The 27329-nt window shown below is 43.7% G+C and overlaps 2 protein-coding genes across 3 annotated transcripts; one reads left to right on the top strand and one right to left on the bottom strand.

The window, feature by feature from the left end:
• Positions 13821-20854, top strand: LOC8062941 (phosphatidylinositol 4-phosphate 5-kinase 1). 2 transcript variants are annotated; one of them, XM_021445753.1, is made up of 10 exons: positions 13821-14021; positions 14535-14623; positions 14873-15919; positions 17349-17516; positions 18119-18284; positions 18543-18653; positions 18739-18926; positions 19234-19376; positions 19870-20025; positions 20456-20854. In XM_021445753.1, the coding sequence occupies exons 2-10, from the start codon at positions 14586-14588 to the stop codon at positions 20470-20472; spliced, it is 2034 nt and encodes a 677-aa protein (XP_021301428.1). In that variant the 5' UTR covers positions 13821-14021; positions 14535-14585; the 3' UTR covers positions 20473-20854. The 2 variants fall into 2 exon arrangements, with proteins under 2 accessions (XP_021301428.1, XP_002466607.2); XM_002466562.2 differs by having other exon boundaries at positions 13823-14021; positions 19870-20035; positions 20456-20852.
• LOC8063414 (pinin) lies at positions 23157-26688 on the bottom strand. The gene is made up of 10 exons (XM_002463986.2): positions 26505-26688; positions 26312-26413; positions 26160-26225; positions 25886-26044; positions 25670-25783; positions 25154-25225; positions 24507-24590; positions 24315-24415; positions 23899-23983; positions 23157-23786 (listed from the first exon to the last, which is right to left on the bottom strand). The coding sequence occupies exons 1-10, from the start codon at positions 26577-26579 to the stop codon at positions 23403-23405; spliced, it is 1242 nt and encodes a 413-aa protein (XP_002464031.1). The 5' UTR covers positions 26580-26688; the 3' UTR covers positions 23157-23402.

The raw sequence follows: 27329 nt of genomic DNA, 5'->3' as shown, positions 1-27329 counted from the left end.
ACGGGCGGTGCCTGTCGAACCCGCGAATTGGTCCTGGATAGTGCAACACGGTGACCTGTAGCTCACTTGATCAGTGAGTGTGGTTTGTGTGGGGAATAAACTCGCCAGCTGGTCAGAAATCGATTCGAATCGCCATCGCTCCTGGATAGTGAGCACTTGACATGAGCCCTGTCCTCGTAGTAAGGACTATGGAACACTTGGGTTATAATGATGAATGGTTTAAGAAGTGCTATGATGAGGTTCTATCATAGTCTCACACTTGTTTGTAATAGCACAAGAGCAAACCTAGATAATAGGTAATCATACTGTCAACTTGAGCTAATTAAAAGAAGAAAGACTTAGGTAAGTTACGTTAGTGAAATACTGCGGTTTTGCAAAGATGTCGTCAGCTACCCCACTATATAGCCTTCATGATCCTTGATGAGTCTTTATTTTAAGTTATGACGGGTAAGTCTAGCTGAGTACCTTCTTGTACTCAGGGTTCTATTCCCATGTTGTTTTGCAGATGGTCAAATGTATTATGGTTATTGCATCCTCTGTCTGTACCCAGCTATGGGTGATGACTAGACCAAGGGCGATGGTCACTCCGTCTCTTCCTTTGCTTTTGTGGGAATGACCGAACTATGGCACTGTACCAGACTTATCGTGTGTGTTGTATTTTCGAATTATGAAGCTTCCGCTACTTGAAGAACTTGGTTTGTAATAACTTTAAGCACTCCGATGTATTTTATGAATGTTGTAATCTGGATGTACTTGTGGATGGCGACCGCTAAACTTATTACGATCTTGGCTGTTATGTGAAGTGTGGTTTGAAATCCTTCGAGATTTCACGGACTACCGGGATTATATGGGCTTAAGCGTGATAGTTCGACTACGCAAATGGTCACTATCAGGCTTAATCTCTTATAATTTGGTCGGTTCTGTTACAGCTGGCATCGGAGCAAAGTTTAGCGAGTTACTGTTCATAAGTACCTTCTAAACAAAAGCCTAGAACGGTTTAATGAAAAATTTTAGTAATTTATAAAGATCAAGGTGTTAAACTGAGTTTTGGAAAAACTATCTAGTGTGCCATGGTCATATCCTTTATGCCCAGTTAAGGACTCTAAGGTGGCTAGCTAAGTACTGACTCGGGGGTTAATGCATCATATTTTCATTTCGTCGCTCATACGGCGTGCAATAGTATGAGTGCCATTCATTTGAGTGGTAATGTATGGATCAATTCTTCCTCTACGCCATGGTAAGTGGGAGTTGTGAGAGCATGATCGGATACACTGCCGGTCTAGGGAAGTGTTGTCAGGTGCTGTGTCATGCACACATGTTGGTGTGTCTTGGGAACAGTACCGCATGCTGGGAATTCCGTCCTGAGAGACGATGCCGTCATTAGGGCGATGATGTGGATAGTGACACGTCACATGCCTGGACGGGTGTCTGTGTATGTGAAGTGCATAGTTTTAAATTTTGTTCTGCACGATCACATTGTGGGTGGGCTGAAATGAGTTTTCTGCAGGTACTCTAACCACGTTCTCGCTTAGAACGCTAGTTACGTTATGAGAGAACGTTGTGTGCCACCGCATATACCGCTTAGTGTTAACCTTTGTTTTCTAAGTTTGTGAGATCGTAAGTTCGTACATGCATCATGTGCATTTCATATCATTGCTTACTTTCCCCCTTAATTTAATCTGTCTCAATTCTAAACAAAATAACTAAAGGTAATCCTCGCTCTTACCCACGGTATTCCATTTGCAGCAGATGGCACGCACTAGGCTCACGGCTCGCAAGTCCACTGGTGGGCGGGCCCCTCGCCATCCGTTGGCAGCTAGGAGCTCGCGGCATAAGAGCAAGTTCCTAGAGGAGTTTGGGATGCCCACTTTGCTTTGGAGGGTGCTCAGTTCGATGGGGTATCCCGAAGGAAGGGAGCCTCGCTACTACTGGGACAAGGAGCCGCTTGGTGACGAGACCCTGGTGGGGATCGAGGCAGTTGTCCCTACCAGCGGAGGAGACCCTGCTTGGGGCGGCTGGGTGTACGAGTCCCGAGGTGTCACGCCTTTCCACGGTGCCAGCAGGGCAGCTTTTGCAGTTCTGAGGGACCTCATGGAGAGGTTTCCACAGGAGCTGGCCCACGCCTTCGCTGGGGTGTTTCCCCGGGGTGACCCTTACACTTCGGTGTGGGATCAGTCCGAGGTGAATGCTCTAGAGAGGAGTGCGGATGAGGACCAGCACAGTGACAGTGCAGCTATGAGTGCCATGTACGCGTTGATGAAGACCTATGGAGGCCTAGAGCGTTGTTTGGGTCGCTTGTCCGGGTCTCTTCTCACCGTCCAGGATGAGAAGCGTCAGTTGCAGCGTGAGTTTGACTCTGAGGTTGAGAGGCTACAGGCAGAGTTGGCTCGTGTGACCAGAGAGAGAGACCAGGCCGTCCAGCAGAGCAGTGAGCTGAGTCAGGACCTGCTCGCAGTACGGGAGCAGAAGGACAGGGTGACTACTGCTCACAGGAACTGCGAGCGCATGCTAGTCCATGTGCTTGGACAGAGGAATGAAGCCTGGCACGAGGAGGACACTTTGAGGGCCCGACAGCTAGAGCTAGAGCAGCAGCTAGCTAATGCCGAGGAGTACAATGAGAACTTGCATGAGGAGATCCACCAGCTGCATAACCAGCTCCACCCTCACCACCTTCCTGGGGCAGCGGAGCTAGACTCTGAGGACGAGATGGACGCGGATCCCGAGATAGGAGCAGCTGCTAGCGGTGACGAGGATGAGGATGGCTCTGGCATGGACAGTGACCACAGCGAGTAGATGCTAGGGCCCTAGAGCTAGTCTTCTCTCTTTTGTGATGTATGTTGCGTGGCATGTCATGTACTTTTGGATCTGGGCTGTGTAAGACTTTATGAGTTGGTACGGAAAGTCCAGTGTATGTATGCTGGCAAGTTGGATGTACGCGAACCTTGTTGCGTGAATGATAAGTAATCTGTTAGTGATGTTGTGCGTGGATAATGAGTTGTTGTGCCTTTGTTTATTGTGTGAATTTATTCCCTCAGTAAATTCAGTATGGCACGATTTTACACATTTCCTACCGGTTGATGGCAACTCCTAACGATTGCTTATCATTGGCATATGCAGATGGTACAAACACGTGGCGGGGGTAACGGCCATCCAGGTCTTGGAGCAAGTGCATCTGGAAATGGGGCTCAACGGAATGAGGATCAAGCACCAACACCACCACCACCTCCCCCGTACACTGCGGATGTGTTTTTCGCGCAGTTTCTGGGAAGCCAACGCAACATGGAACAGATGCAGCGCAATATGGAAGAAGCTTTGCGCAACATAGCTGACAACACCCGTCGTGGAGATAATCAGGGCGGTCGAGAGGTCAACCAGTACAGCTCGTTCAAGGACTTCCTGGACACCAAGCCACCAATCTTTAAGGAGGCCTTGGAACCGCTCGAAGCGGATGAGTGGATCAACACCATGGAGCAGAAGTTTCGTCTTCTCCGAATGACAGAAGAACTCAAGGCTGAGTATGCGGCACATCAGTTGCAAGGACCCGCTGGGATTTGGTGGTCCCATCACCGTACCACCTACCCAGAGGGGACACCAATCACCTGGAACCGCTTCACCACCGCTTTCCGGGGAAATTACATTCCTCCTGGTATGGTTGAAATGAAGGTTGGGGAGTTCATGAGGCTGTCCCAAGGGACGAAATCTGTAAAAGAGTATCTACATGCCTTCAATAATCTCGCTCGATATGCCCCTGAGTTTGTAAACACAGAGGCCAAGAAGATTGCTAGTTTCCAGAGAGGCTTAAATCCAAAGATGCTGAAGACCATGGGTACAGGGGCCAGGGCTACTTTCAATGCCTATATCAGTGACTGTCTGACCCAAGAGAACAATAACAACAACTACAGTGCGTCCAAGTCACGCAAAAGGGCTTTTGAAGCAGGATCATCCCAGTTCAGGGCACCAGTGGCAGGGCGACCGCAGTATCGTCCTCCTGCCCCGGGTGCTAGGTTCCGACCACCGCAGAGAAGGAACACCGGGCATCCAACACAGCAGAAGCCGTACAAGGTGGCGATAGCTCCTGCCAAGCCAAAGGCCATTCAAGCTGCAGCACCTGCCGTCAATAACGCGCCCAAGGGTCCGTGCTATAACTGCCACAAGATGGGGCACTTTGCTAAGGAATGTCCCTACCCCAAGAGGCAGCAGCCAACATATCCAGCTCGCGTGCATCATACCTCGATTGAGGAAATTCCGGAAGGAGAACCGGTAACAGCTGGTATGTTTCCTGTCAACCAACATCTTGCAGTTGTTTTGTTTGATTCTGGATCATCGCATTCTTTCATGAGTCAAGCATTTGCACAAAAGCATGATCAGCCAGTTACTGAGTTAGGTTATGGCTATCGCATCAGCTCAGCCGGGGCCGATGTGTTGACTAATAAGACGGTAACAGGGGTTACTTTGGATATCAGTGGCCGGAGGTTTCGTGTAAACCTTGTGGTCATGCCAGGACTGGTTTTGGACGTCATCATTGGTATGAACAAGATGACTGACTGGGGCACGGTTATAGATGTTGGAAACAGAACTCTTTCCCTCAGAGAGCCGCAAGGGAAGGGTGTGTTTCAGATCAAGTTACCCCGGCGGTTGGACTTCGCCAGTCTTTCGTGTGCAGTACAGGCAGTTCCCTTAGAACACATACCCGTGGTATGTGAGTTCCCGGATGTGTTTCCTGAGGAATTACCAGGACTTCCCCCAGATAGGGAGGTAGAGTTTGCGATCGAGTTGATACCAGGTACAGCACCAATATCTAGAAGGCCGTATCGGATGCCCCCAAATGAACTCGCAGAATTGAAGAAACAACTGAAGGAATTATTGGAAAAAGGGTTCATCCGGCCCAGCTCGTCGGAATGGGGTTGTCCAGCGTTGTTTGTGAAAAAGAAGGATCAGTCGTTGCGCATGTGCGTGGACTATCGTCCACTCAATGCAGTGACAATCAAGAATAAGTATCCCTTGCCAAGGATTGATATCCTGTTTGATCAGTTATCCAAGGCCAGAGTGTTTTCCAAGATAGATTTGAGATCCGGGTATCACCAAATCAAGATTCGTCCGCAAGATATCCCGAAGACTGCTTTTTCCACCAGATATGGGTTGTACGAGTATCTTGTCATGTCCTTTGGGTTGACAAATGCTCCTGCATACTTTATGTATCTGATGAATTCAGTCTTTATGCCAGAATTGGATAAGTTTGTTGTGGTGTTTATCGATGATATCTTGGTGTATTCAGAGAATGAGCAAGATCACGCCGAACATCTGAGAATCGTGCTGACCCGATTACGAGAGCATCAGTTATATGCCAAATTCAGCAAGTGTGAGTTCTGGTTGAAGAAAGTTCCGTTCCTAGGGCACATTTTGTCTGAAGAAGGAATTGCCGTGGATCCATCAAAAGTGCAGGAAGTCATGGATTGGAAGGCACCAACTTCTGTCTCGGAAGTTAGAAGTTTTCTTGGTCTGGCCGGGTATTATCGTCGTTTCATACCTGACTTCTCCAAGATTGCTAAGCCAATGACAAGTTTGCTACAAAAGGATCATAAGTTCGTCTGGACGGAAGGGTGTGAGTTAGCCTTCCGCACCTTGCGAAGGTTGCTAACCACTGCTCCCGTTCTGGCACAACCTAATATAGAGAAGCCTTTTGATGTGTTTTGTGACGCATCAAAGAGTGGCCTGGGGTGTGTGTTGATGCAAGATGGCAGGGTGATAGCTTATGCTTCCCGACAGCTAAGAAAGCATGAAGTCAACTATCCAACGCACGACCTTGAGTTAGCAGCTGTGGTGCATGCTTTGAAGATCTGGAGACATTATCTGCTAGGGAATAAGTGTCACATTTACACCGATCACAAGAGTTTGAAGTACATCTTCACGCAGTCCGAGCTGAATATGAGGCAGCGACGGTGGTTAGAGCTAATCAAGGATTATGACCTGGAAGTTCACTATCATCCAGGTAAAGCCAATGTGGTCGCAGATGCTTTGAGTCGCAAACCGCACTATCAAATGATTCAACCGTTGTTTGAAGATGGGTTCAATCTTATGCATCCTGAGGTCTTATGCCATATACAACTCAGTTGTTCACTCGAGAGTCAAGTCATTGAAGGTCAGAAAACAGACAAGGGTATTTTCCACATCAAAGAGAAGATTAAAGATGACCCAAAGACTCAGTTTCGGGTTGATGAGAAGGGAGTACTATGGTTTCAACAGCGGTTAGTGGTCCCGAAAGATCGGGAGTTGAAGAATCGCATCATGGATGAAGCCCATCTTTCTAAGCTTTCTATTCATCCGGGCAGCAGCAAAATGTATCAAGATCTAAGGCCCCACTTTTGGTGGACTAAGATGAAGAAAGAAATAGCAGCTTATGTGGCCCGTTGTGACACGTGTTGCAGGGTTAAGGCCATCCATATGAAACCTGCAGGTCTGTTGCAACCTTTATCGGTGCCGGAGTGGAAATGGGAAGAGGTCAGTATGGACTTTATCACGGGTTTACCAACCACAAGGAAGGGGAATGACTCGATTTGGGTAATCATAGATCGATTAACCAAATCGGCCCATTTCATCCCTGTGAAGACTCGTTACAGACCTCCCGAGTATGCTGATATATATATGGCTGAGATCGTCAAATTGCATGGTATTCCCAAAGCTATCATATCGGATAGAGGACCGCAGTTTACTGCTCACTTCTGGGAGCGCATGCATAAGAGCCTGGGGACCAGTCTGATAAGAAGCACGGCGTATCATCCCCAGACTTCAGGTCAAACCGAGAGGTTAAATCAAGTGTTAGAAGATATGCTGAGGGCCTGTGTGCTATCATCCAAGGGATCATGGGAATCGTGGTTACCTTTGGCTGAATTCTCCTACAATAATAGTTATCAAGAGAGCATCAAGATGGCCCCGTTCGAAGCTTTGTATGGGCGGAGATGTCGAACTCCTTTAAACTGGGTTGAACCTGGTGAAAGAAGATACTATGGTATCGACTTCGTGAATGAAGCAGAGAAAAAGGTGCAGATCATACAGCAACATATGCAAGCGGCACAGTCACGACAAAAGAGTTATGCCGATAAGAGAAGAAGGCCACTTGAATTCAACATAGGTGACTATGTGTACCTCAAGGTTACGCCAATGAAGAAAGTTCAGCGTTTCCGAATTCGAAGTAAGCTTGCACCCAGATATGTGGGACCGTACCAAGTGCTAGAGAGGAAAGGCCCAGTGGCCTATAAGATTCAGTTACCTGAGGAGATGAGCTCGATCTTTCCGGTCTTTCATGTGTCGCAGCTACGGAAATGTTTGAAGGTGCCAGAGCAAAGAATCGAACCTCGAGGAATCAAGATAAAAGCGGACTTGGAATATAAGGAGCAGCCAGTGAGAATCGTGGATACCAAGGAGCGAGTAACCCGAAACAAAGTTGTCAGAACATATAAGGTGGTGTGGAGTCATCATGACGATAGGGATGCCACCTGGGAAACAGAGGATTACTTAAAAACAGTTTATCCAAAGTTTCATAAGAAATGGTTAGTAACCCAAAATCTCGGGACGAGATTTCCCTAAGGGGGGAAGGGCTGTAACACCCTAGGTGTCAAGCATGCACTTAGCCTCAACAAAGCCATGCATAAGCATTCCATCAAGCATAAGCATCATGAGCATGACACTCTTGAGCAAAGTATGATTTTATGTGCTTCATTTCATGTGTTTTAAATATGATAAAAATATGATACTTGCTTCTAAAATTGTGAAAAATTTACAGTAGACTTTATGATTAGCTAGTAGTCTCCTGTAATTTTTCTGGAATTTATTGATGAACAGAGTTGCATGTGATTTTTAATGGGCTTAGGAATGAATAAAGAAAACTATAAATGGTTGTATATATAGGTGGAATGGAATGAGTTAGGTTTGGTGTATCTTTGAAGCACCATGTAGGTTGCTGATGTCATTTGAAAAATAATTATAGAAGAGAATATAATAGATGTTTGATTCAATTGTTTATTCTGGGATGATGTTGACTACCTTGTAATGAGCATGATCAAGTGCATTACCTATGCATCATAACATGACTCTTTTGGTACTCTCTCATATAAGCATCCACTCGGGCATCTCGCACTCCACTCATGAGCATATATGCATCATACAGGCTCGCAGGAGAACGAAGTGAGACCCGAGGAACCCGAGGAGCTTCAGGAGCAGGAACCTCCGGAAGTACAAGAGCCCGGAGAGGAACTGCAAGAGTGCCCGGATCACCGACCCAGCACGTTTGAGAAAGGCAAGCCCCGGAGCATTCTAAGTCTCCCTAGTCTCGCTAACCTACTAAGTATATTACACTTGTTCTACTATATTGCATATAAGTAATAGGAGTTGCTTGATACCGTTGTTGCATATGTATTCCTTGTTATCCCTACTCGTTTATCCACCTTGTCCTATGTAGATAGGCGCGGAGTCTATGCTTAGCCTGCTTAGTCCGGTAGAAGTCGGGTGATTCCCTGTCACCTGCGAGATATAGGTGGATACCCGTTTGTTTAAGCAATAGTTGCTTGGGGAAAGAAATAACCGAGTGTGGAATGTAATTGGAGACTGGGCAGGGTCTTATGGTGGGTTGCCCATAGTGCCCCTGCCTGTGTCGATTAAGGACCGATCGTTGACGGCCCTCTTGTCATGTTGAACGCATGCCCCACATTTAGCTGGAAGGATAAGTCGTTCCGACCGCGAAGCCTGAGCACTATCCGGGCCGGGAATCGGCCCGATGTACGCGCTGTATTGGTGATGGTTGAGGAGAACGACGAGGGCGCGGCGCGCAACCTTGGTATACCTTGGATACCTCGGTCGCCGGAACGGTCCTCGGGTACGGGCGGTGCCTGTCGAACCCGCGAATTGGTCCTGGATAGTGCAACACGGTGACCTGTAGCTCACTTGATCAGTGAGTGTGGTTTGTGTGGGGAATAAACTCGCCAGCTGGTCAGAAATCGATTCGAATCGCCATCGCTCCTGGATAGTGAGCACTTGACATGAGCCCTGTCCTCGTAGTAAGGACTATGGAACACTTGGGTTATAATGATGAATGGTTTAAGAAGTGCTATGATGAGGTTCTATCATAGTCTCACACTTGTTTGTAATAGCACAAGAGCAAACCTAGATAATAGGTAATCATACTGTCAACTTGAGCTAATTAAAAGAAGAAAGACTTAGGTAAGTTACGTTAGTGAAATACTGCGGTTTTGCAAAGATGTCGTCAGCTACCCCACTATATAGCCTTCATGATCCTTGATGAGTCTTTATTTTAAGTTATGACGGGTAAGTCTAGCTGAGTACCTTCTTGTACTCAGGGTTCTATTCCCATGTTGTTTTGCAGATGGTCAAATGTATTATGGTTATTGCATCCTCTGTCTGTACCCAGCTATGGGTGATGACTAGACCAAGGGCGATGGTCACTCCGTCTCTTCCTTTGCTTTTGTGGGAATGACCGAACTATGGCACTGTACCAGACTTATCGTGTGTGTTGTATTTTCGAATTATGAAGCTTCCGCTACTTGAAGAACTTGGTTTGTAATAACTTTAAGCACTCCGATGTATTTTATGAATGTTGTAATCTGGATGTACTTGTGGATGGCGACCGCTAAACTTATTACGATCTTGGCTGTTATGTGAAGTGTGGTTTGAAATCCTTCGAGATTTCACGGACTACCGGGATTATATGGGCTTAAGCGTGATAGTTCGACTACGCAAATGGTCACTATCAGGCTTAATCTCTTATAATTTGGTCGGTTCTGTTACAGGGGAGATCTTGGCGTGCGTCTTGGGTGTGTGGTGAGGGTCGAGTCGACCGAGCAGGATCTACGACGAGTCTTGGGACAAGTCTTGCCCGAGGACGCTACCTGGGTGTTCTCTATGAGAGTTACCTGTGGCGGGTACATGTGACAGGGAGAGGTCCCGGAGTGGAGTGTCTTCGTGGGACGAAGCGCCGAGATGGGAGGTGCTGTTTAGCATGGGTTAATCGGATGTCCCGTCGAGCGGGGCATCGGTTGGCCCCTCGTGAAGATGTCCTGTTTGGACACCCTAAGGACTGAGATGTTCTGTGGACCGGGTCTTAGGAAGCCTTATGTTGACGGTCCTTAAGTATCAAATTTAATTATCAAATAAACAAAGAAAAGTATCCAAATGAAATCAACATCTAGACTTAGGGTTTTATCTGACAGAATTCCACGAGTTTTGGTGTTTGTCTATTTCTGCAGGGGGTTATCAGGAAATAAGGAAGAAAGGCCCACATGTCGGGATTACATAGAGATATCAACCCACCGCGCAATTTTCTACCATCTAGAAGACTCCAGAAGCCACGGGAAGAAAGCGGAGCCCGAAAGGGGCCAGGCCCAGGGCGCCCGCCCTGAGGACCTGGGCGCCCGCCCCCCTCTGGACTCCGTTCCGGACTCTCTTCGCACACGACGTTCCACCGACCTATTGGATCCAGAATAACATAGTACCACCTCGCCTATCGACCCAAAAACGCACAGAAGGGGAGGACTATATAAGGAGACCCCCTCTGGCTCTGGAGGAGACAAGAAATTATCATAGAGATTGAGGGGTGCCCTCGAAGGAAAACCTCTTCTCTAAATAATATTTCTTTTTAGGCTTAGCAACCAATGTAAAGTAGAAATAGATCTTCTAGTTTCTACTAGATTGAGAGAGATAGAGTGGAGGTGTGGATCGGAGGAAGGCCGGCCTGTCGGTGTCTACTCCGAGTTGTACCTACGGGATCAAGTCTCCTAACCCGAGGCTTGCTCCTAAGATTCTTCAGTAATTCGACTTCTAAATACTAGTAGGTTCTTGTTTTATTGTTCTTTGGTTTATGAGTTTACTTTAATCCTCTTCCGGTTGAGTATTAGAGTAATCACTTGTTAGCGTAAACGTGGTGTTTAGGCTAGGGTACTCATAGATATCCCCTGACTAGCTGGACCGTGGTAGTAGCGAGGAACGTGACATTTCCGAGTTACCTTTGCAGATCACATCTCGTTAGCAGGACGGGTAGGGTTATAGGTGCGGGTCGAACATCCTTTGTGTTGTCTAGATTCCGTGAGCCTCCCCAATAGAACAGTAGATCATCCTTACCAAGGTTAGAACGAGACTAAGGTTGCAGTCTTCTCTATACATCACTCACATCGAGAGACATTCTTTGTAGCCTAAAGGGATAGTAGCAATAGATTTGGTTAGTCAGATGCACCCTTTCTCCCAGTGGTAAAAATATAAATACGATAACTCTGGATAACCTCCCGGGTGAAATGCTCACCGATATCCGCGCGCTTGCGGATCATTTCCTTATTGCGTTACCAAATATCAACACCTTACACGCCACTCGCCTTATTATGGTGCGGGACAGATGTACGACCAGCTAGTGCGGTGCCACTACTACTAGGTTGTTAGCGGATAGTGTAGGGAGGTACGGGCATGAGGACCCACACCCTCCTAAGACAGCGTAGTGACCTTTTGGGGCCCGGCACTATGCCTCACAGTCTCAGCATGCCGGTGGTACTCCGGTATGGCCCCAGTTCTGAGTGGTAGGGTGGCATCGTATTTAGTTGGGAGGCAGCTCGAAATCAGCCTAGACGGGGGCCACCGTCGATGATGGTGATCTTGTGGTTAGTGTAAACCTCTGCAGAGTTTGGTTGATCGATCGATACATATGCCGATTCGTCGGCTATGGACCTTTCCTAAGTACAGCTTCACTTGACTAGTGAGAGGAGTCCTTTCTACCTTTCCCTGGGTTTGTGTTGGATCCGGCGTTGGCCGTTGAGGCAAGGCACGAGCGGGAGTCGTACTTGCCGCCTAGAGAGTGAAAGTGTGGTGAGATGTGTGTGATAGGGTGGATGGATGGATGTGTGGATGAGATGGATTAAAACTTGATGAATTATTATTATAAAATACTGATGAACTTGCATAGGAAAAACTACAGCCATATATGTAGGCCTCTTGAATCACCCCTTTGCATTCCACTTACCACAAAGCTTACGCAAAAGCATAGGGTGGGAGCCAGTGTCCAGTACAAATCGTACTGAAAGTTGTTTAGCAGGTTTGAACATGGCCTATGACGATAACTACGGAGAATAGAAGGATTAGGTGGTCTCGTTCCTGCGCTCAAGTTTGGTTCGAAGATGAAGGCTACGCCCGCTGATAAACTACGCCGACTCTGATGATTACTCGTGAAGGAGGAGCCTTCACCGCTGACGCGCTACATCGACTCTGATAAAGCCTCGCGTGTGTTTCCGCTAGAAAAACGATGTAATAGGCTTGTTGACCAAGAGTTGTAAAGTAAATGTGTTGTAATCTTGTTTTTCACGATGTATGACTATGATAACAGCTGTTATATGATAATGTGATGGCTCAATTTCTGAATTATCACATTATAATTCGAATCTGTGGATTTTTCCCCTTGCGGAAAAATCTAGGTCGTTTCAATGATAGACCTCGAGTGCTTGTATAGTTGTATATCTTAAATTATAAGTCATTCAATATTCTTAAAAAGTCAAAGCTTCTCGAGTTGAACTAAATTTATATAATAAAATAATAATATTTTAGGATACTAAATAAATATCAATAAACTATTTATTTATTATATTTTCATCGTATATCTATTTGATATTATAAAACTTTATATTTTTTTTATAATTTTGATCAAACTTGAGATACTTTGTCAAAAAAATGAAATAACTGTACCTTAGAATTTAGAGGATGCTTAGGACTACTTCGCTTCATGTTTTTAAGCTCCTTTGAGAAAAAAGAATAGATTTATGAGAGTATCTAAATGAGGTGCTATCTTTTATGAAGCTACTCCATGATAAAATCTATGAAACAGTCTCAAACGCCTTTATACCTTTTTCCACCGTCGAAGTGAACCATTTTTCATGTCTCCGTAAGAAACGTGGTCTAATGGGTCAGCGCCCCGAGATAAAAACAGGAATTGTTCAAGGAATCCTACGTCGCTCTCCTGTGCCAAGAAAGATAATCTCCGAGGAATACTCAATTACTCATATGGCCATCATCAACTCTCCGAATCACATTCCCCGATTAAATTCCCCGTCGCCGTCTCCCGCCGCCGCCGCCGCTGCCGCCGTGACCGAACTCGCTCGCACGCCCACCGGCAACTCCAAGCCAAGCCGCCAGCAACAAGAAAAAGAAAGGAAAAAAAAAAAATGCTCCGACCTCCTTCGACGCAAGCGAACAACTGCGCGCCGCCGAAAGTGACCGGGCCCCCGCCCGCCCACATGCGCGCACGGGAATCCTCTCGTCCGCGCGGGCTCGGGTCGTTCACGGGCTCACGGCTCACCGCCGCCCACCCCGCCCCGCGCTGCCGCGACCGCCCACATGCGCATTGCCGGAGCCCCGGACACAGTAAAAGCACGGGACGGGGAATCCTCTCGTCTGCGCACGGCTCACCCCCGCACGGCCGCCGCTCGGCACCGCACGCCCGCGCTGCCAACACTTTCCCCACCTGGCAGGCGGATCGAGCCGCCCGCGCCTCCGTCCCGTCGCTTTCCATGATCGACTCGACGCCGCCGCCGCCGCCGCCGAAAGGCCGAGATACCGAGGGAATTTACCCCAATGGCGGGGAGTTTCGGCGTCAGGCCACGGGGGAACGAGGGAAACGGAGGAGAGAGAAAAAAATCTCGGGGGCCGGGTGGGGGCGTGGCGCGCGCTGGGATTGGTCGGCGCCAGCTCGGCCACTAGCGGGGGGCAACGTGGTGGTGGTTCCCGTCCTTCTCCTCCCCTTCCCTCCCCCACCGGGCCCCAGTCCCCTTCGCCCTGCCTCTCTGTCCCCTTCGATCTCCTGCTCCCTTTCCCCTCCTCTCCGGCTCCCGTCCCTCCCTCCCTCCCTCCCTCCCTCCTCTCTCTTCTGTTCTTCACCTGGAGCTGTGATCCTCTTCCTAAGTCCCGAGCGTTGGATGGATACGTGGTTGGCTCCACGCCATCTCCTTCGGTGGCGATGAGCTCCGGCTGCTGCTTATGAGGTATGATGCTTGTGAGACCTGTCCATGGTTGCTTGCTTCGCTTTTCTTAGAGATGCTCTTGCCTGGGCTGAGCAGCCAGTTGCGCTGGAATTCAAGCAATCCTATAGGATTGGTGGAATTCGAGCAGTTTTTACAAGTTTCGAAGCTATACGTGATTAAAGTGGCTTTTCAAAAGCATCTTCTACATGTAGAGATAGAAATGTATTTTCAGTTCATGAGTTGTCACTTGTCAGTTTCTACTGAAGGGAGACCCACCACGTGCCCTGCTCGCTGAAATTTTGTGTTCAAGGCCATGCTTTTTATTTGTATTCCATGATCTATAATATATTTGAAGTTACTTTCATGGAATCATGGTAATGATTCAGGGGAGGAAATCTGGCACGAGGGTTAATTCCAGTGGAAATCCATCAGGAGTAAATCTTGTTGGGATCAAGCCTATATTTCATTTCAGTGAGCGTTTATTTTCAGCCCATCGGGTATAACAAGTTAACAGCCTTTTCAATCTTGTTTCAGATCTTGCTGAATGAATTTTGTGGTTTTTGAGCCGTCCTGGTAAACCTTGGCATGGCCAGTCCAGAGACAAGCGCAGGGAACACCCAGAGGTGTGCTTATCTCATCTTTACTGGGAAACATGCCGTTTCATTTGTTCTAGTTCTAATGACTACTGGAAGGCTCTTCAGTGTTTTTTTTAAAGCCTACCCGCTGCTGTGCTAACTGTGAGACTTCAAGATTTTTGTTTAAAGAAATCTTTTGCAATTTACGTAGTTGTCAGAAATCTTGGAGGCACTACTATATAGACATTTTAATATAAATTGTGAGTGCTGGTAGCCTTATCTTGTCTTTCTGTTTAGGGGGGATACCCTTCCAAATGGTGACATCTATGTTGGCAACTTTGCTGGTTTAGTTCCTCATGGATTTGGAAAGTATATGTGGACAGATGGAACTCTTTATTATGGCGAGTGGGATACAAGCAAGATGAGTGGTAGAGGAGTAATTCAGTGGCCTTCAGGCGCTTCATATGATGGAGATCTCTGTGGAGGTTTCATTGATGGAACAGGCACTTTCAAAGGAGTTGATGGATCTGTTTATAAAGGTTCTTGGAGGATGAACAAAAAACATGGAATGGGCACAATGGTTTATGCCAATGGTGATACTTACGAAGGTTTATGGAACGAGGGCTTGCCAGATGGATTTGGTAAATATACATGGGTTGATGGCAACATCTACATTGGAGGATGGAAATCTGGTAAAATGAATGGCAGAGGAGTGATGCAATGGACAAATGGCGATACTCTTGACTGTAATTGGCTTAATGGACTGGCTCATGGAAAAGGTTTTTGTAAATATGCATCAGGGGCATGTTACATTGGTACATGGGACAGAGGACTCAAGGACGGACATGGCATGTTTTATCAACCAGGAAGTAAAATGCCTTGTAACCTTGAAGTGTCCGAGTGTGTATCTGATCACGATATTTCAAGTTCTTCGAGCTCTGGTAATGAAAATATTAATAGTGGCTTATTATTTTTATTCCAAAAACTTTGCAACACATGGAGACTACACAGCCTTTTCCATTGGCCCAGACGTATTTCAAATGGCACCACACCAGTTTTTGATGATAATTCTGGAAATAATTTGTCACAAGATTCATCTACTGAGCCCTTGGCAACTGATAATTGTGTCCAAGATAGTGGAGTTGATAAAGTATTGGTTTATGAAAGAGAGTATGTACAAGGAGTACTTATCTCGGAAAAGCCAAAATGCCATGATTCCGGAATGCTGGATAGTGGTAAAACACAGGAGCATACCTGGCAAAAGCAAGCTGGAGGGCCCATGGAGACTATTTTCAAAGGCCACAGGAGCTATTACCTAATGCTTGATTTGCAACTTGGCATTAGGTAAGTGCTTAATTGTATTGATATCTTCCACTATATGTCATCTTAATTCATTTTTGTCAAGAATAGATTCTTGTAGTTGTTCTCTTTTTCTGTATCATTACATTTATACTGTGTATCTATTTAGGACAGTTGTACTCTCCACACAGATATGCTACATCTGAAAGAAGCATATGCATATCATTCAGACACAGAACTCACATTATTTGTGCTAAGTATTACTTATGTAAGAATTATTAGCAGTGGGTAGTGAAAGTTTTGTTTAACCTATTGCATAAAAAAAGTTGTTTTGAAACCTCCCATTATTTGAATGACAAGTGAAAGAGTCTCTTTTCAAGAATAATTTTGATATGCTAAAAATATGATTTTCTTTCCTTAGGATGAAAATTTGAGATGTTATATCATGAGCCACTATCCACATACAGAAATAGTTGTCATGGCATATTTCTGACACTGCCTGTACTAATTGTACTCCAAACTCTTAGGGCATGTACGCGGTTCCAGATCTGAAAAGGCCATGTAGGAAGTGTCCAGTAGTAAACCCAAGCTTAGCAAAATTTGGTGAATCCGTAGCTCCTCAAAAAGTGAACGATGGTTCCCATACTAAATCAAGTAATAGGTTTCTTCACAACAACACTCAGCCCCATTTATCATGTCCCCAGCATGACACAGAGGTGCTACTTTTACTTTTCTTATTCTCTTGGAGCTAAATCCTGGATTGCTTTGGAGTCAGGAACTTTTCTTTCCCCACCAAGCCAATTCTTAGATCCTCTGCCTGCAACGGTATACGTCATGGTTTTGAGAGACTAATGATCCTTAGCTCCTCTTTGGGGCATGGGTTTGCATACACACCCTTATATCTCCTAAATTTACTATATTGTTTGTTTGTCCCTGTGATATCTCGGAGCTGTTTTGTTTTGGGTGCAACAAAGCTCGGCAACGATGACACACAGCGTTCACTTCTTGGGAGGTCAGGGCTTGTTGCAAATATGTGACGGCATGTCAGGGTCCCTGGCTGATGTTCACCGTGGGAAGTCGGAGCTGCTTATGGTAGGCTCGGCAACAATGACATGTGGTGGGCTTCGTCGGGTGTCATTGTTGTGTAAGTGGGTTGCCTAGGGATTGTCGTCTGGGCTATCGTAGTGGGGGTTTTGCCGGTTTTCCATCTGATAAACCACGCGTCTGTATGGTTTTCAGGCCTGGTTTTCCTTATAAACCAGGTCAATCCATTCTACTTAATTGAAACTTTGAAAGGCAGAGCTCTTGCCATTGTGTTAAAAAAAATCTATTTAGGGAATTGTATAACTATACTAAATTCAAACATGGTATACCTCAGTAAATTAATCTAATGTTCACACTCCAGTAACTAGTTCCCTATTGCTATTCAGCTATGCACAATCCTTTCTAACCACCCCATGATGTTGCTATCCAGGTATACAGTAGGTAAAATCACCCCTGTGCCTTTGCGCGAAGTTCGTTCAAATGATTTTGGACCTCGAGCACGGATAAGAATGTACTTCCCTACTGAAGGCTCGCAGTATACGCCTCCACACCACTCTGTCAATTTCTTTTGGAAGGATTATTGCCCTATGGTTTTCCGGTATGTTTCTTTCCTGATCGCTAATTGTATAAGAATTTAGCATTTTCATACTTTCTGTTGAATGCATATTGTTTTGTTAGTGCTAAATGCATATCGCTAATTGACTGTGATATTAAAACTATGGTTCATCTATATCTAATTAACTATGTTGGTATATTATGATTCACCCGTCTAATTAACTATAGAAGATATCAAGTATTCAAGTATCAACTGAACAAATGTGACGTGGCTGATTTGTTTAACAAGAGAGTAGCTAATGTGATGGTTAGATTGCCTATGTTTTTACTTGCAGAAGATTGTACCTCAGAATAAATTAGAAACTAGCAAGATTCTTATGATCACCTCTGAATCAGTTTGTTTGATTTAGAATGAATCTGCCATAACCATAACAGCATCGCTCAAAGCCTCAACTTGATTTTTTTTCCTGAAAGTCATGTTTATCTGTTTTACTGTTTTTCCTATTTAAATATTGTTTAATTGGTTATAGCTCAACAATTAATAAGAGATCATACATATTATCAAGGAATTCACACTGGCTTGGATTAGTCTACAGATTCTTCAATTCATCCTTTTATTGTAGCTAATTGACTCATTGATTTCAGGAATCTTCGAGAAATGTTCCACATTGATGCTGCAGATTACATGATGTCCATATGTGGTGATGACAGTCTGAAAGAGCTTTCTTCACCCGGGAAAAGTGGCAGTATTTTCTATCTTTCACAGGATGAACGTTTTGTCATAAAAACCTTGAGAAAAGCTGAGCTGAAGGTATCGCCTCAAAGGCTTTCTATGAGTGTGTTGTGTTTTACTTGTTCTTTTTTTTTCTGAAGTGATGTTTTACTTGTTCTTAGTCTGTGGATGAGTTGATAAATTTACAGCCCGGAATTTTTTGTTGCTCATAAGATTTATGGTCCTAATATTAGTTAACATTCATATAAAAAAATCATAGGATAAAAATAATTTATACGGTTGTTGAGTGATAAGTTATGCCTACTGCAGATTGGTTTGATGTAATACATGCTGCAGATACTGTTGAAGATGCTTCCAAAATATTACAGTCATGTCAGAGCTTATGATAATACGCTCATTACAAAATTCTTTGGCGTGCACAGGATTACTCTGAAAGGTGGCAGAAAGGTGCACAATCACATTCTTGTTGCATTATTCTTATTTAGTCTGTAAATGCATGTCATATGTGATAGTTTTCTTATGTTTTGTACAGGTTCGCTTTGTTGTGATGGGAAATATGTTCTGCACTGAGCTGCGAATTCATCGTAAGTATGACTTGAAGGGTTCTACACAAGGCCGATCAACAAAAAAGCAAAATATAAATGAGAACACAACACTGAAGGACCTTGACCTTTCATATGTTTTTCATGTGGATAAACCATGGCGGGACGCACTTTTCAGGTAAGCTGATGATCAATTGCTCCCTTTGTTTTTCTAAACACCTTTTTCTGGTAGTATATACTTGTATTTCTACTAATCTTCAGTGACCCTTTTTTTACAGAAAGTATCTGACATTATTTATGAAGTCAGAAGTACTCTCACAAAAAAATACAAGAAAGTAAAATTAATAATAAATACGAACTGTAGATAGTAATAGACTTGTGATAGATTTCTACTTTAGGCCAAGATCAGTGCCTATCAAATGTTTTATACTCCCATATGGTTTGATAAGTGGTGGCTTCTAAACGTTTCTGCGGACCATTTTCAGGCAAATATCACTTGATTGTATGTTCTTGGAATCCCAGTCTATCATTGATTATAGCATGCTCTTGGGGATCCATTTTAGAGCTCCTTATCACCTGAAGACATCTTCATCACATCAGAGCAGTCTTGAAAGATGCGGAATTCCAGGTATAGTATTCATTGTAATTGTAACATTGCATGAACCCAACCTTAAGCTGGTTTCATTTTTTTGGTGTACTTTTCTCTTATAACTGAACAAATCATGACAAAACACTATTGCTATGACCATGATATCCTTTTAAAAACAAAATGACCATCTTAAGTATCAGTGCTATTCACACTACTAAAAATGATACTCGATATTTTGAAAATGGTATCACAGCCAACTTACGCCTGCTGATACAAAAATGGCAAAAAAAAAGGGGGGGTCACAACAAAAATATAGGTAATGTAAGAGTGAAATATAGAGCAGAATTTCCAAGGAAAACTGGTTCACCCGAGCGCTATAAACAAACTTTCCCTTATATTTATGCTATGTTCCTTTACACTCTATGGTGTGAGTTCTATTCTATCAGCAATTGGGCATTGAATAACTGGTTGCTTACCTTCAGCTTTTGACTGTGTTGCCTAGTAATAAACTGCTTCTTTTTGCCTTGACCAGATAGTGAACTGTTGCAATATGAGGAAAAAAGTTCCTGGAAGGGATTTTTGCTTGTTGCTCATGAGCCAGGCACTACAGTTGGTGGTTCCCACATAAGAGGAAGCATGGTTAGAGCATCGGAAGCTGGTTATGAAGAAGTTGATCTTGTTTTACCAGGCACTGGACGGTACATTTTCTTCAGTTTTGCCAAAACATTTGATGATCTGGCTTTGCACCATAGATGCTGCAATGCAATACTAGAACACATATTACTATATTAAATTAGGGAGTCTCCTGGGGTTTACTGGCAGAGGGGAGAAACTTTCCACTAGCCAACCGGAACTCAGACTGTCCGTTAACTCTAAAATGTCATGGCTGTCCGTTAACTCTAAAATGTCATGGCTGATTTAAATGTTCCACTAGCCAACCGGAACTCAGACTGTCCGTTAACTCTAAAATGTCATGGCTGATTTAAATGAAAAACATGATGGTCAAATTACTTGGGTAGTTATTAGTCCTGAGGAAGATGAATTCTGCATTCTTGCACCTTACACAAGATGAATTATGTTGCTGATTCATCTGTATGTATTCTGTATCGTGCTTTCAGGTTTCGTGTGCAGTTAGGGGTGAATATGCCAGCTCGAGCCCGGAAAGTGCATGAGTACATGAACACGGAACTTGAAAACCCAAATACCATTGAGGAGTACGATGTTGTTCTTTACCTTGGTATTATAGACATATTACAGGAGTACAATATGTCAAAAAGGGTCGAGCATGCAGTCAAATCACTCAAGTTCGATCCCCTTTCAATATCAGCTGTTGATCCGAATTCGTACTCAAAACGATTTGTAAAGTTCCTTGAGAGTGTTTTCCCTGAACAAGACTGAGTAGACATAATAAATAATACATTGTAGCACTTCTGCCCTCATTTTTTCTTGTAAAAAGCTAACATGTTCTCAATTATTCACGCTGGCTTCTACGCACCTGTAAGTGTTATTTGTTAATCTCTCTCTATTTCAAATTATATGATGTTTTGGTTTTTCTAGATATATAGTTTTTGTTTTGCACTTAGATATACGCTAAAAGTAAAAAAAAAAAAAATCAAAACATCTTATGATTTGGAACATAGAGAGCAAGTATTTACCTGGGCTGTCATGTTCTTTTTGTTGGCTTTGCTTCTTGTCAAGCGGTGGTTCACCTCTGCCCGGCAAAACATTGCAAATGGTGCACATAATTTTAGAATGGCCATAAACGCGGTGTTTCAGTTACCACTGATGACCACACATCCAGCATTCATGATTCATGTACGATGCATACTCTCAAATGGCGCTTTCGTTTTTATTTGACAAACATTGTCCAATCATAGAGTAACTAGGCTCAAAAGATTCATCTAACAAATTACAGATAAACTGTACAATTAGTTTTTATTTTCGTCTATATTTAAATCTTCATGCATGCGACCAAAGATTCGATGTGACGGGGAATCTTGAAAATTTTTACGAACTAAACAAGGCAACAGACAACTGAACAATAAGAGTTTACGGTCGATGTGGATTCAACAGAGAATAAAGAGTTTACGGTCGATGGTAGATTCCACAGAGGGTTAGTGGCCAGACTCCTCGAAACCGCGCTACAGTACAGGAGTTAGAAGTCGACAACCATGTTCACTTGAACTTATCAGTACTACTAGGTATGCAACAATGTTTTTCTCTCGCAACTTTTTTTTTCAAACGAGCCAAACAGAGCCAGAACCGAAGGAAGCCTTCTCTTGCCTACACGTTTATTTGGCAAGAAGAGAGAAAAACGGCACTGATCAACAAGTGGTGTGGTAGGCAGGTGCTAATATAAATGGATCCAGCATTCCAGCAGTGATTGGTGCAGTCGTGCGGGGGCGAGTTTTTGCATTATTGTTGTATTGCCCATCTGAGTATCTAGCTGCCAACCTGTGCATTCGCACACAAGGGCCTTGTTTAGGCCTTGTTTAGTTTCTAAAAAATTTCAAGATTTTCCGTCACATCGAATCTTGCGGCACATACATGAATCATTAAATATAGATAAAAACAAAAACTAATTATACACCTGTAAATCGTGAGATGAATCTTTTGAGCTTAATTAATCTATAATTGGATAATATTTATCAAATAAAAACGAAAATGTTACAATGTCCAAAAACCCAAAATTTTGGGAACTGAACAAGGCCTTAGGCCTTGTTTAGTTCGCAAAAATTTTCAAGATTCTTCGTCACATCAAATCTTGCGGCATATGCATGAAGCATCAAATATAGACGAAAACAAAAACTAATTACACAGTTTGCCTGTAAATCGCGAGATGAATCTTTTGACTCTAGTTAGTCTATAATTAGACAATATTTGTCACAAATAAATGAAAGTGCTCCAGTAGCGAAATCCAAAAAATTTCACCAATTGAACTAGGCCTTAGTTTCCATCAAAAACCAAAAACTTTTTAAAATTCTCCGTCACATCAAATCTTACGGCACATGTATGAAGTATTAAATATAGATATAGTTACTCCATTGATTGGACAATATTTGTCAAATAAAAATAAAAATGCTACGATAGCGAAATTGAAAAAGTTTTCGCAACTAAAACAAAGTGAAGAACTAACGACAGCTGTTTCGAGAGAGAACATGCAGCTGCGCTAGCAACAGTGGCAGCAGCACAGGCCTTGTTTAGTTAGGCCCTGTTTAGTTTGCCACCCAAAATTTTTTCATCCATCACATCAACTCTTTGGACACATGCATGAAACATTAAATGTACATAAAAAATAAACTAATTACACAGTTTGGTTTAAAATCACAAGACGAATCTTTTAAGCCTAGTTACTCCATGATTAGCCTTAAGTGCTACAGTAACCTACATGTGCTAATGACAGATTAATTATACTTAATAGATTTGTCTTGCAGTTTCCTGACGAGCTATGTAATTTATTTTTTTATTAGTTTCTAAAAACCCCTCCCGACATCCTTCCGACACATCCGATGTGACATCCAAAAAAAATTTCATCTCCAATTTAAACAGAGTCAAAAATTTTGAGTACTGTAGCACTTTCGTTTGTTTATGGTAAATATTGTTCAATCATAGACTAATTAGGGTCAAAAAATTTATCTCGCAATTTACAAGCAAACTGTGTAATTAGTTTTTATTTTTATCTAAATTTAATACTCCATATATATGCTGTAAGATTCAATGTGATGTGGAATCTTGAAATTTTTTTAGAACTAGGCCACAGGGTGAAGAGCAGAACCTGCTGGCAATAAACGTCTGACGCCACCAACGACCAAATCAAGGTAACAAGTATTGTATGTTTTTTTTTTTGACAAAAAGTATAGTATGTTTACAACAATTATAAGATAATATAATAATCGAAAGTAGTACGATCTCAACATCAAAAAGCCAAAACAGCAATATTAAAACACAGCCTAACCAGTGGGGAACGTCTAACAAAAATACACGTACAAGCAGTTCCCAACAAGACGGCAACTAAGCATACGGAATGGTACGCCTATGTGTGCCTAGCTTGTGTGAAAAAGAATGCTATTGTGCTTCCTCGGGTGCAGGCCCACCGCCTTCAGTAGTGGCTTCTTCGGACGGCTTGGATGGGTCCTCATTGATTCCATCGTTGATGCCCAGAACTTCATCCATCAGCTCATCTTCCGCAGCCATGTCCTCTGCATCTTCGTCATCGTCATTGCCACCCTCCTCAGGAACTCGCCGAGTCTTTGGACCATGCTCCGCCCTGTGTGTGTCCAGCTCCTTGTCCATTTCTTGCATGTTAGCAGGCCCATTCGCCTTCCGAGCATTCCGGGCATTCTGGATCTTCTCCAACTGCCTCTCCACATTTGAAAGATATTGCTCCTCCACTTGCTTTTGGAACTGAGTCAGCTCAGCCCTGCGCATAGACTTCCATTCTTCGAATGCCTGTAGTGTTTTTCACAAGTTAGATTCATCAACAAAAACAATGGTTCTTGAAACAGGAACAAGTACATGAGTATGCAAAAGTTAAGTTCTTGAGCAGGATACTAGGATGTACCACTTCCTTGTTCTGCTCAACAATGGCCGGATCATCAATAATTGGTTTAGTTGGCATGTAGTAAATAGGTGGTTCAGTTTTTGTCCTGCCAAACATAAGGAGACAATGAGATTGGAGTCAAACATGGAACAAATATTGTTTGTCAGTATACACTGTAAATAGATTACACTAATAGTCATCAAACATCAAGTCTGCATACAATTAGAACGTATCTTCCCTCAATTTAATTGTCAATATGGACACTTTTGGACCAGAAATAAAAATAACCTGCAGAATGCAGAAAATAACAGATCCATCAAACAAGAAAGTAGAATAATAACTACATAAGCATGTGAAACAGCTCAAGTGAAGAAAATGAGGATTCCAATTTTTGGGTCTAAATCAAAGTGTAGAATGATGCAAAGCAGCAAAGTTACCTTAAGAAATTGGACAGCCTTTTATGATGCTCAGTCCATTGAATGTACAACAGCTCCAACCTCTTTTCTTCTGCCTTAGCGGCTACACGTGCGCGAAGTGTCTAAAAAAGAGCATGAAGGATTTAATGATTGCAGAGTAAATATCAATTGAAATGTGTAGTTGTAACAGATGAATACAAGTCATGAACTTACCATATCACGCTTACGCTTCTCTGCAATTTGCTCACGTTCCTGCTGTCGCAACCTTTCACTTTCTTCACGAACCTTTTGCTCAGCCTAAAACCAAACAATTATTTCAGTATCCATGATATGTTTACAAGGAATTTAGTGATCCAAATAGTGTCAATCTCTAACATCTAGTTAAATATGTGAGATGCGACAACTTAAAGAAAACACTGAATTCCTCGGAAATACTAAATATTATCTGACTGTGTGCTCTCTATGTAGGTACAATCACAATTATTAGATTTTTTTCCATGATGCATTGCCTAAGTATACCCAAGTATGGAGCATGCAGAATATGAGGTCCCATTCTTTAACAAGTTCCTTCTTTGTTATTCCATAGCACGAATGATTTTCAACATAAAAAAAAGGCAATCCTGTTATCCTGTAAGATATTATGTGTTAAATCATTTTTGCTTTTTCAGAAGCAAATGCCAGATGCATTCTGTATAAAATTTCACAAGTAGAAGCTGTGCCCATAGGAACACCAAATGTGTTATTATAGATTATGCACATACGAAAATCACAATACAAAAGCACTTATTACATGGTAGAAGCAGCCCCTACTGAATTCCAGTCGTTAACTTTTGAGATATGCATGGGAAAGGTGAGCAAACCTTTCGCTGAGTCTCTGATCTGCGCAGAAAAGCCTCAGAGTTGGATAACTTTTTATCCTCTTGTTGAAATTTCTGCATTGCAATCATGAGTAGAATAAGATAAACAAAATTATTACAAACAGTGATGTACACATCCAGACAGTTGAGCAAGCAATGGTACTGGCACAACCAACATCCAAAGATTGGCAATCCTGGAAAATGGGCCAGCTGTGCTATATAAAATAATGCTAGGCAGCAACATGTCAACAAAGTTGCTTAGATTGGAATAAGTACATATCATTGCCAGCCAAATTCGGAAGAATAAATGTAACATTGTGGGAACAAGAGACTAAATGGATTTAGTATTTTGTTAAGTCGATACTCAGCTGGTACGTTTGTTAATGTTGGCCAACAGGGCAAGTAATGAACTGTTTTCAAGGAATACTAGAGACAGAAATAGAAATGAACTGCCACATTAGGTCAATATGTGTTCTTGCAGGACTACAGATTCACCATTATGCACAGAGGTTGCTTTACCTCTAATGTACCGACAAGAAGCTGCCCCAGCATCCTCTTATTCCTTCTCACCAAATTCGGGTCTTCATTCCTGGGAAGCTCCCTTGGAGCTGGCTCTGGCAGCGAATTATAGTCCTATAACCAAACGAAACAAGATAAGCTCCACAAAAGCACATATGATACCCAATGAATAGCAAAATCACAACACATCCACACTTTGCTCTAATCAGTACTCACCACCCTCCTCTGCATCCTCAGGTTACCATCCCTTCTGAACCCACCATTGTTGAAACCCCTCCTGTCACTGCCTTCAGTGACACCTGAACTTGGCTCGTGCCCCTCCACATCTACATCCTTTGTGCCTTCCTCATTATTATTATTTTCAGCGCCATCCACCTCCATTTGTAAATTCAAGCAACAAGACATAATTTTAGGGTTTCAATTCAACAAACCAGGCCATTACAAATTGTGCAAACAGAACTGAGATTAAAGAAGAAGGAAAAGAAGATACCTTAACTACGGCCGATAGAAGCCGACGCTTCTGCGGAGGCTGATCCCCCGATTCCGCACCCACAGGCTACATCACAAACATTGATGAAAAAAAAGTGTTAGGCACACAAATAGATTCAGCAAAACGAGGGGAGGCGCAGGTGAGAAGCGTACGGGTCTCACGAAGCCGCGGAGCGGGCGGGCCCCCCCAGGTCCAGGACCAGGGCCGGGGGCGCCGCGGCGAAGGCCACGGGGGTCGCGCAGGCGCTCGGTGATCTGCGAGGGGGCACGAGAAAGGGGTCGGGTCAGGGCAGACGGCCCGGGGACTTGGGGCTTCGAGATGCGCTGGACAGAGAAAGAGATGTACCTCGCGGTGCTGGCGCTGGAGCTCCTGGAGCTCGCGGCGGATGTCCTCGGCCGTCTTCTCTGTCGCGGCGGCCATCGCCGTCGCCCGTCTGGGGTAGGAAGGGTTTGGGCTGGCTGCGCGCGGATTGGCAACCTGGGGTGGGGACGACGGCTCGGGTTTTGGGTGCCCTAGGCCTAGGGTGCGGATTGCGGAGACGGCTTTGGGGTGGTATGTGCCGTTGGATCTTGCATCGTTCCGGTGAGGAGTACGCTTGGGGCACGGGTCCTGGGCGGTTCGCGTTCTCGTGTCGGACCGCGATCAGCCGGTCAGGTTTGCCGGTGCGATCGGGTCAGGTGAACGCAACCGCTGCTTCTCTCCGAGACGTGCACGTAGGCATTGTTTAGTTTCTAAAATATTTTGTAAAATTTTTTATATTCTACGTTACATCGAATCTTGCGGTATATATAGAGCACTAAATATAGATAAAAAATAACTAATTACACGGTTTATCTGTAATTTGCAAGACGAATATTTTAAACCTAGTTAGTCCATGATTGGACAATATTTGTCAAATACAAATGAAAGTATTACTATTCCTATTTTGCAAAAATTTTTGAAGTAAACAAGGTCATGACTTTTTTTGGTTGCAAGCATGTACTCCAACGATTTTGCAAATGACCTTTGCATTCTTATTTTTGCAAAAAAAAGTCTTAAAAACTTCTATCCAGCGGTTTGGCAAATGAGCTTTGCATTTTGGTTTGGTTTGACATATATGTCAACCGTGTATTGCGCTTGGCATTACATAGCCCCGCACGTTTTCCCTCCCCGCGCGTGGTTCCCCTGCCG

Source organism: Sorghum bicolor, chromosome 1, assembly GCF_000003195.3.
Source record: "Sorghum bicolor cultivar BTx623 chromosome 1, Sorghum_bicolor_NCBIv3, whole genome shotgun sequence".
NCBI classification, from domain to species: domain Eukaryota; kingdom Viridiplantae; phylum Streptophyta; class Magnoliopsida; order Poales; family Poaceae; genus Sorghum; species Sorghum bicolor.
Note: the sequence above shows the minus strand (reverse complement) of the source record. Positions and strands in the feature narration are given on the sequence as shown.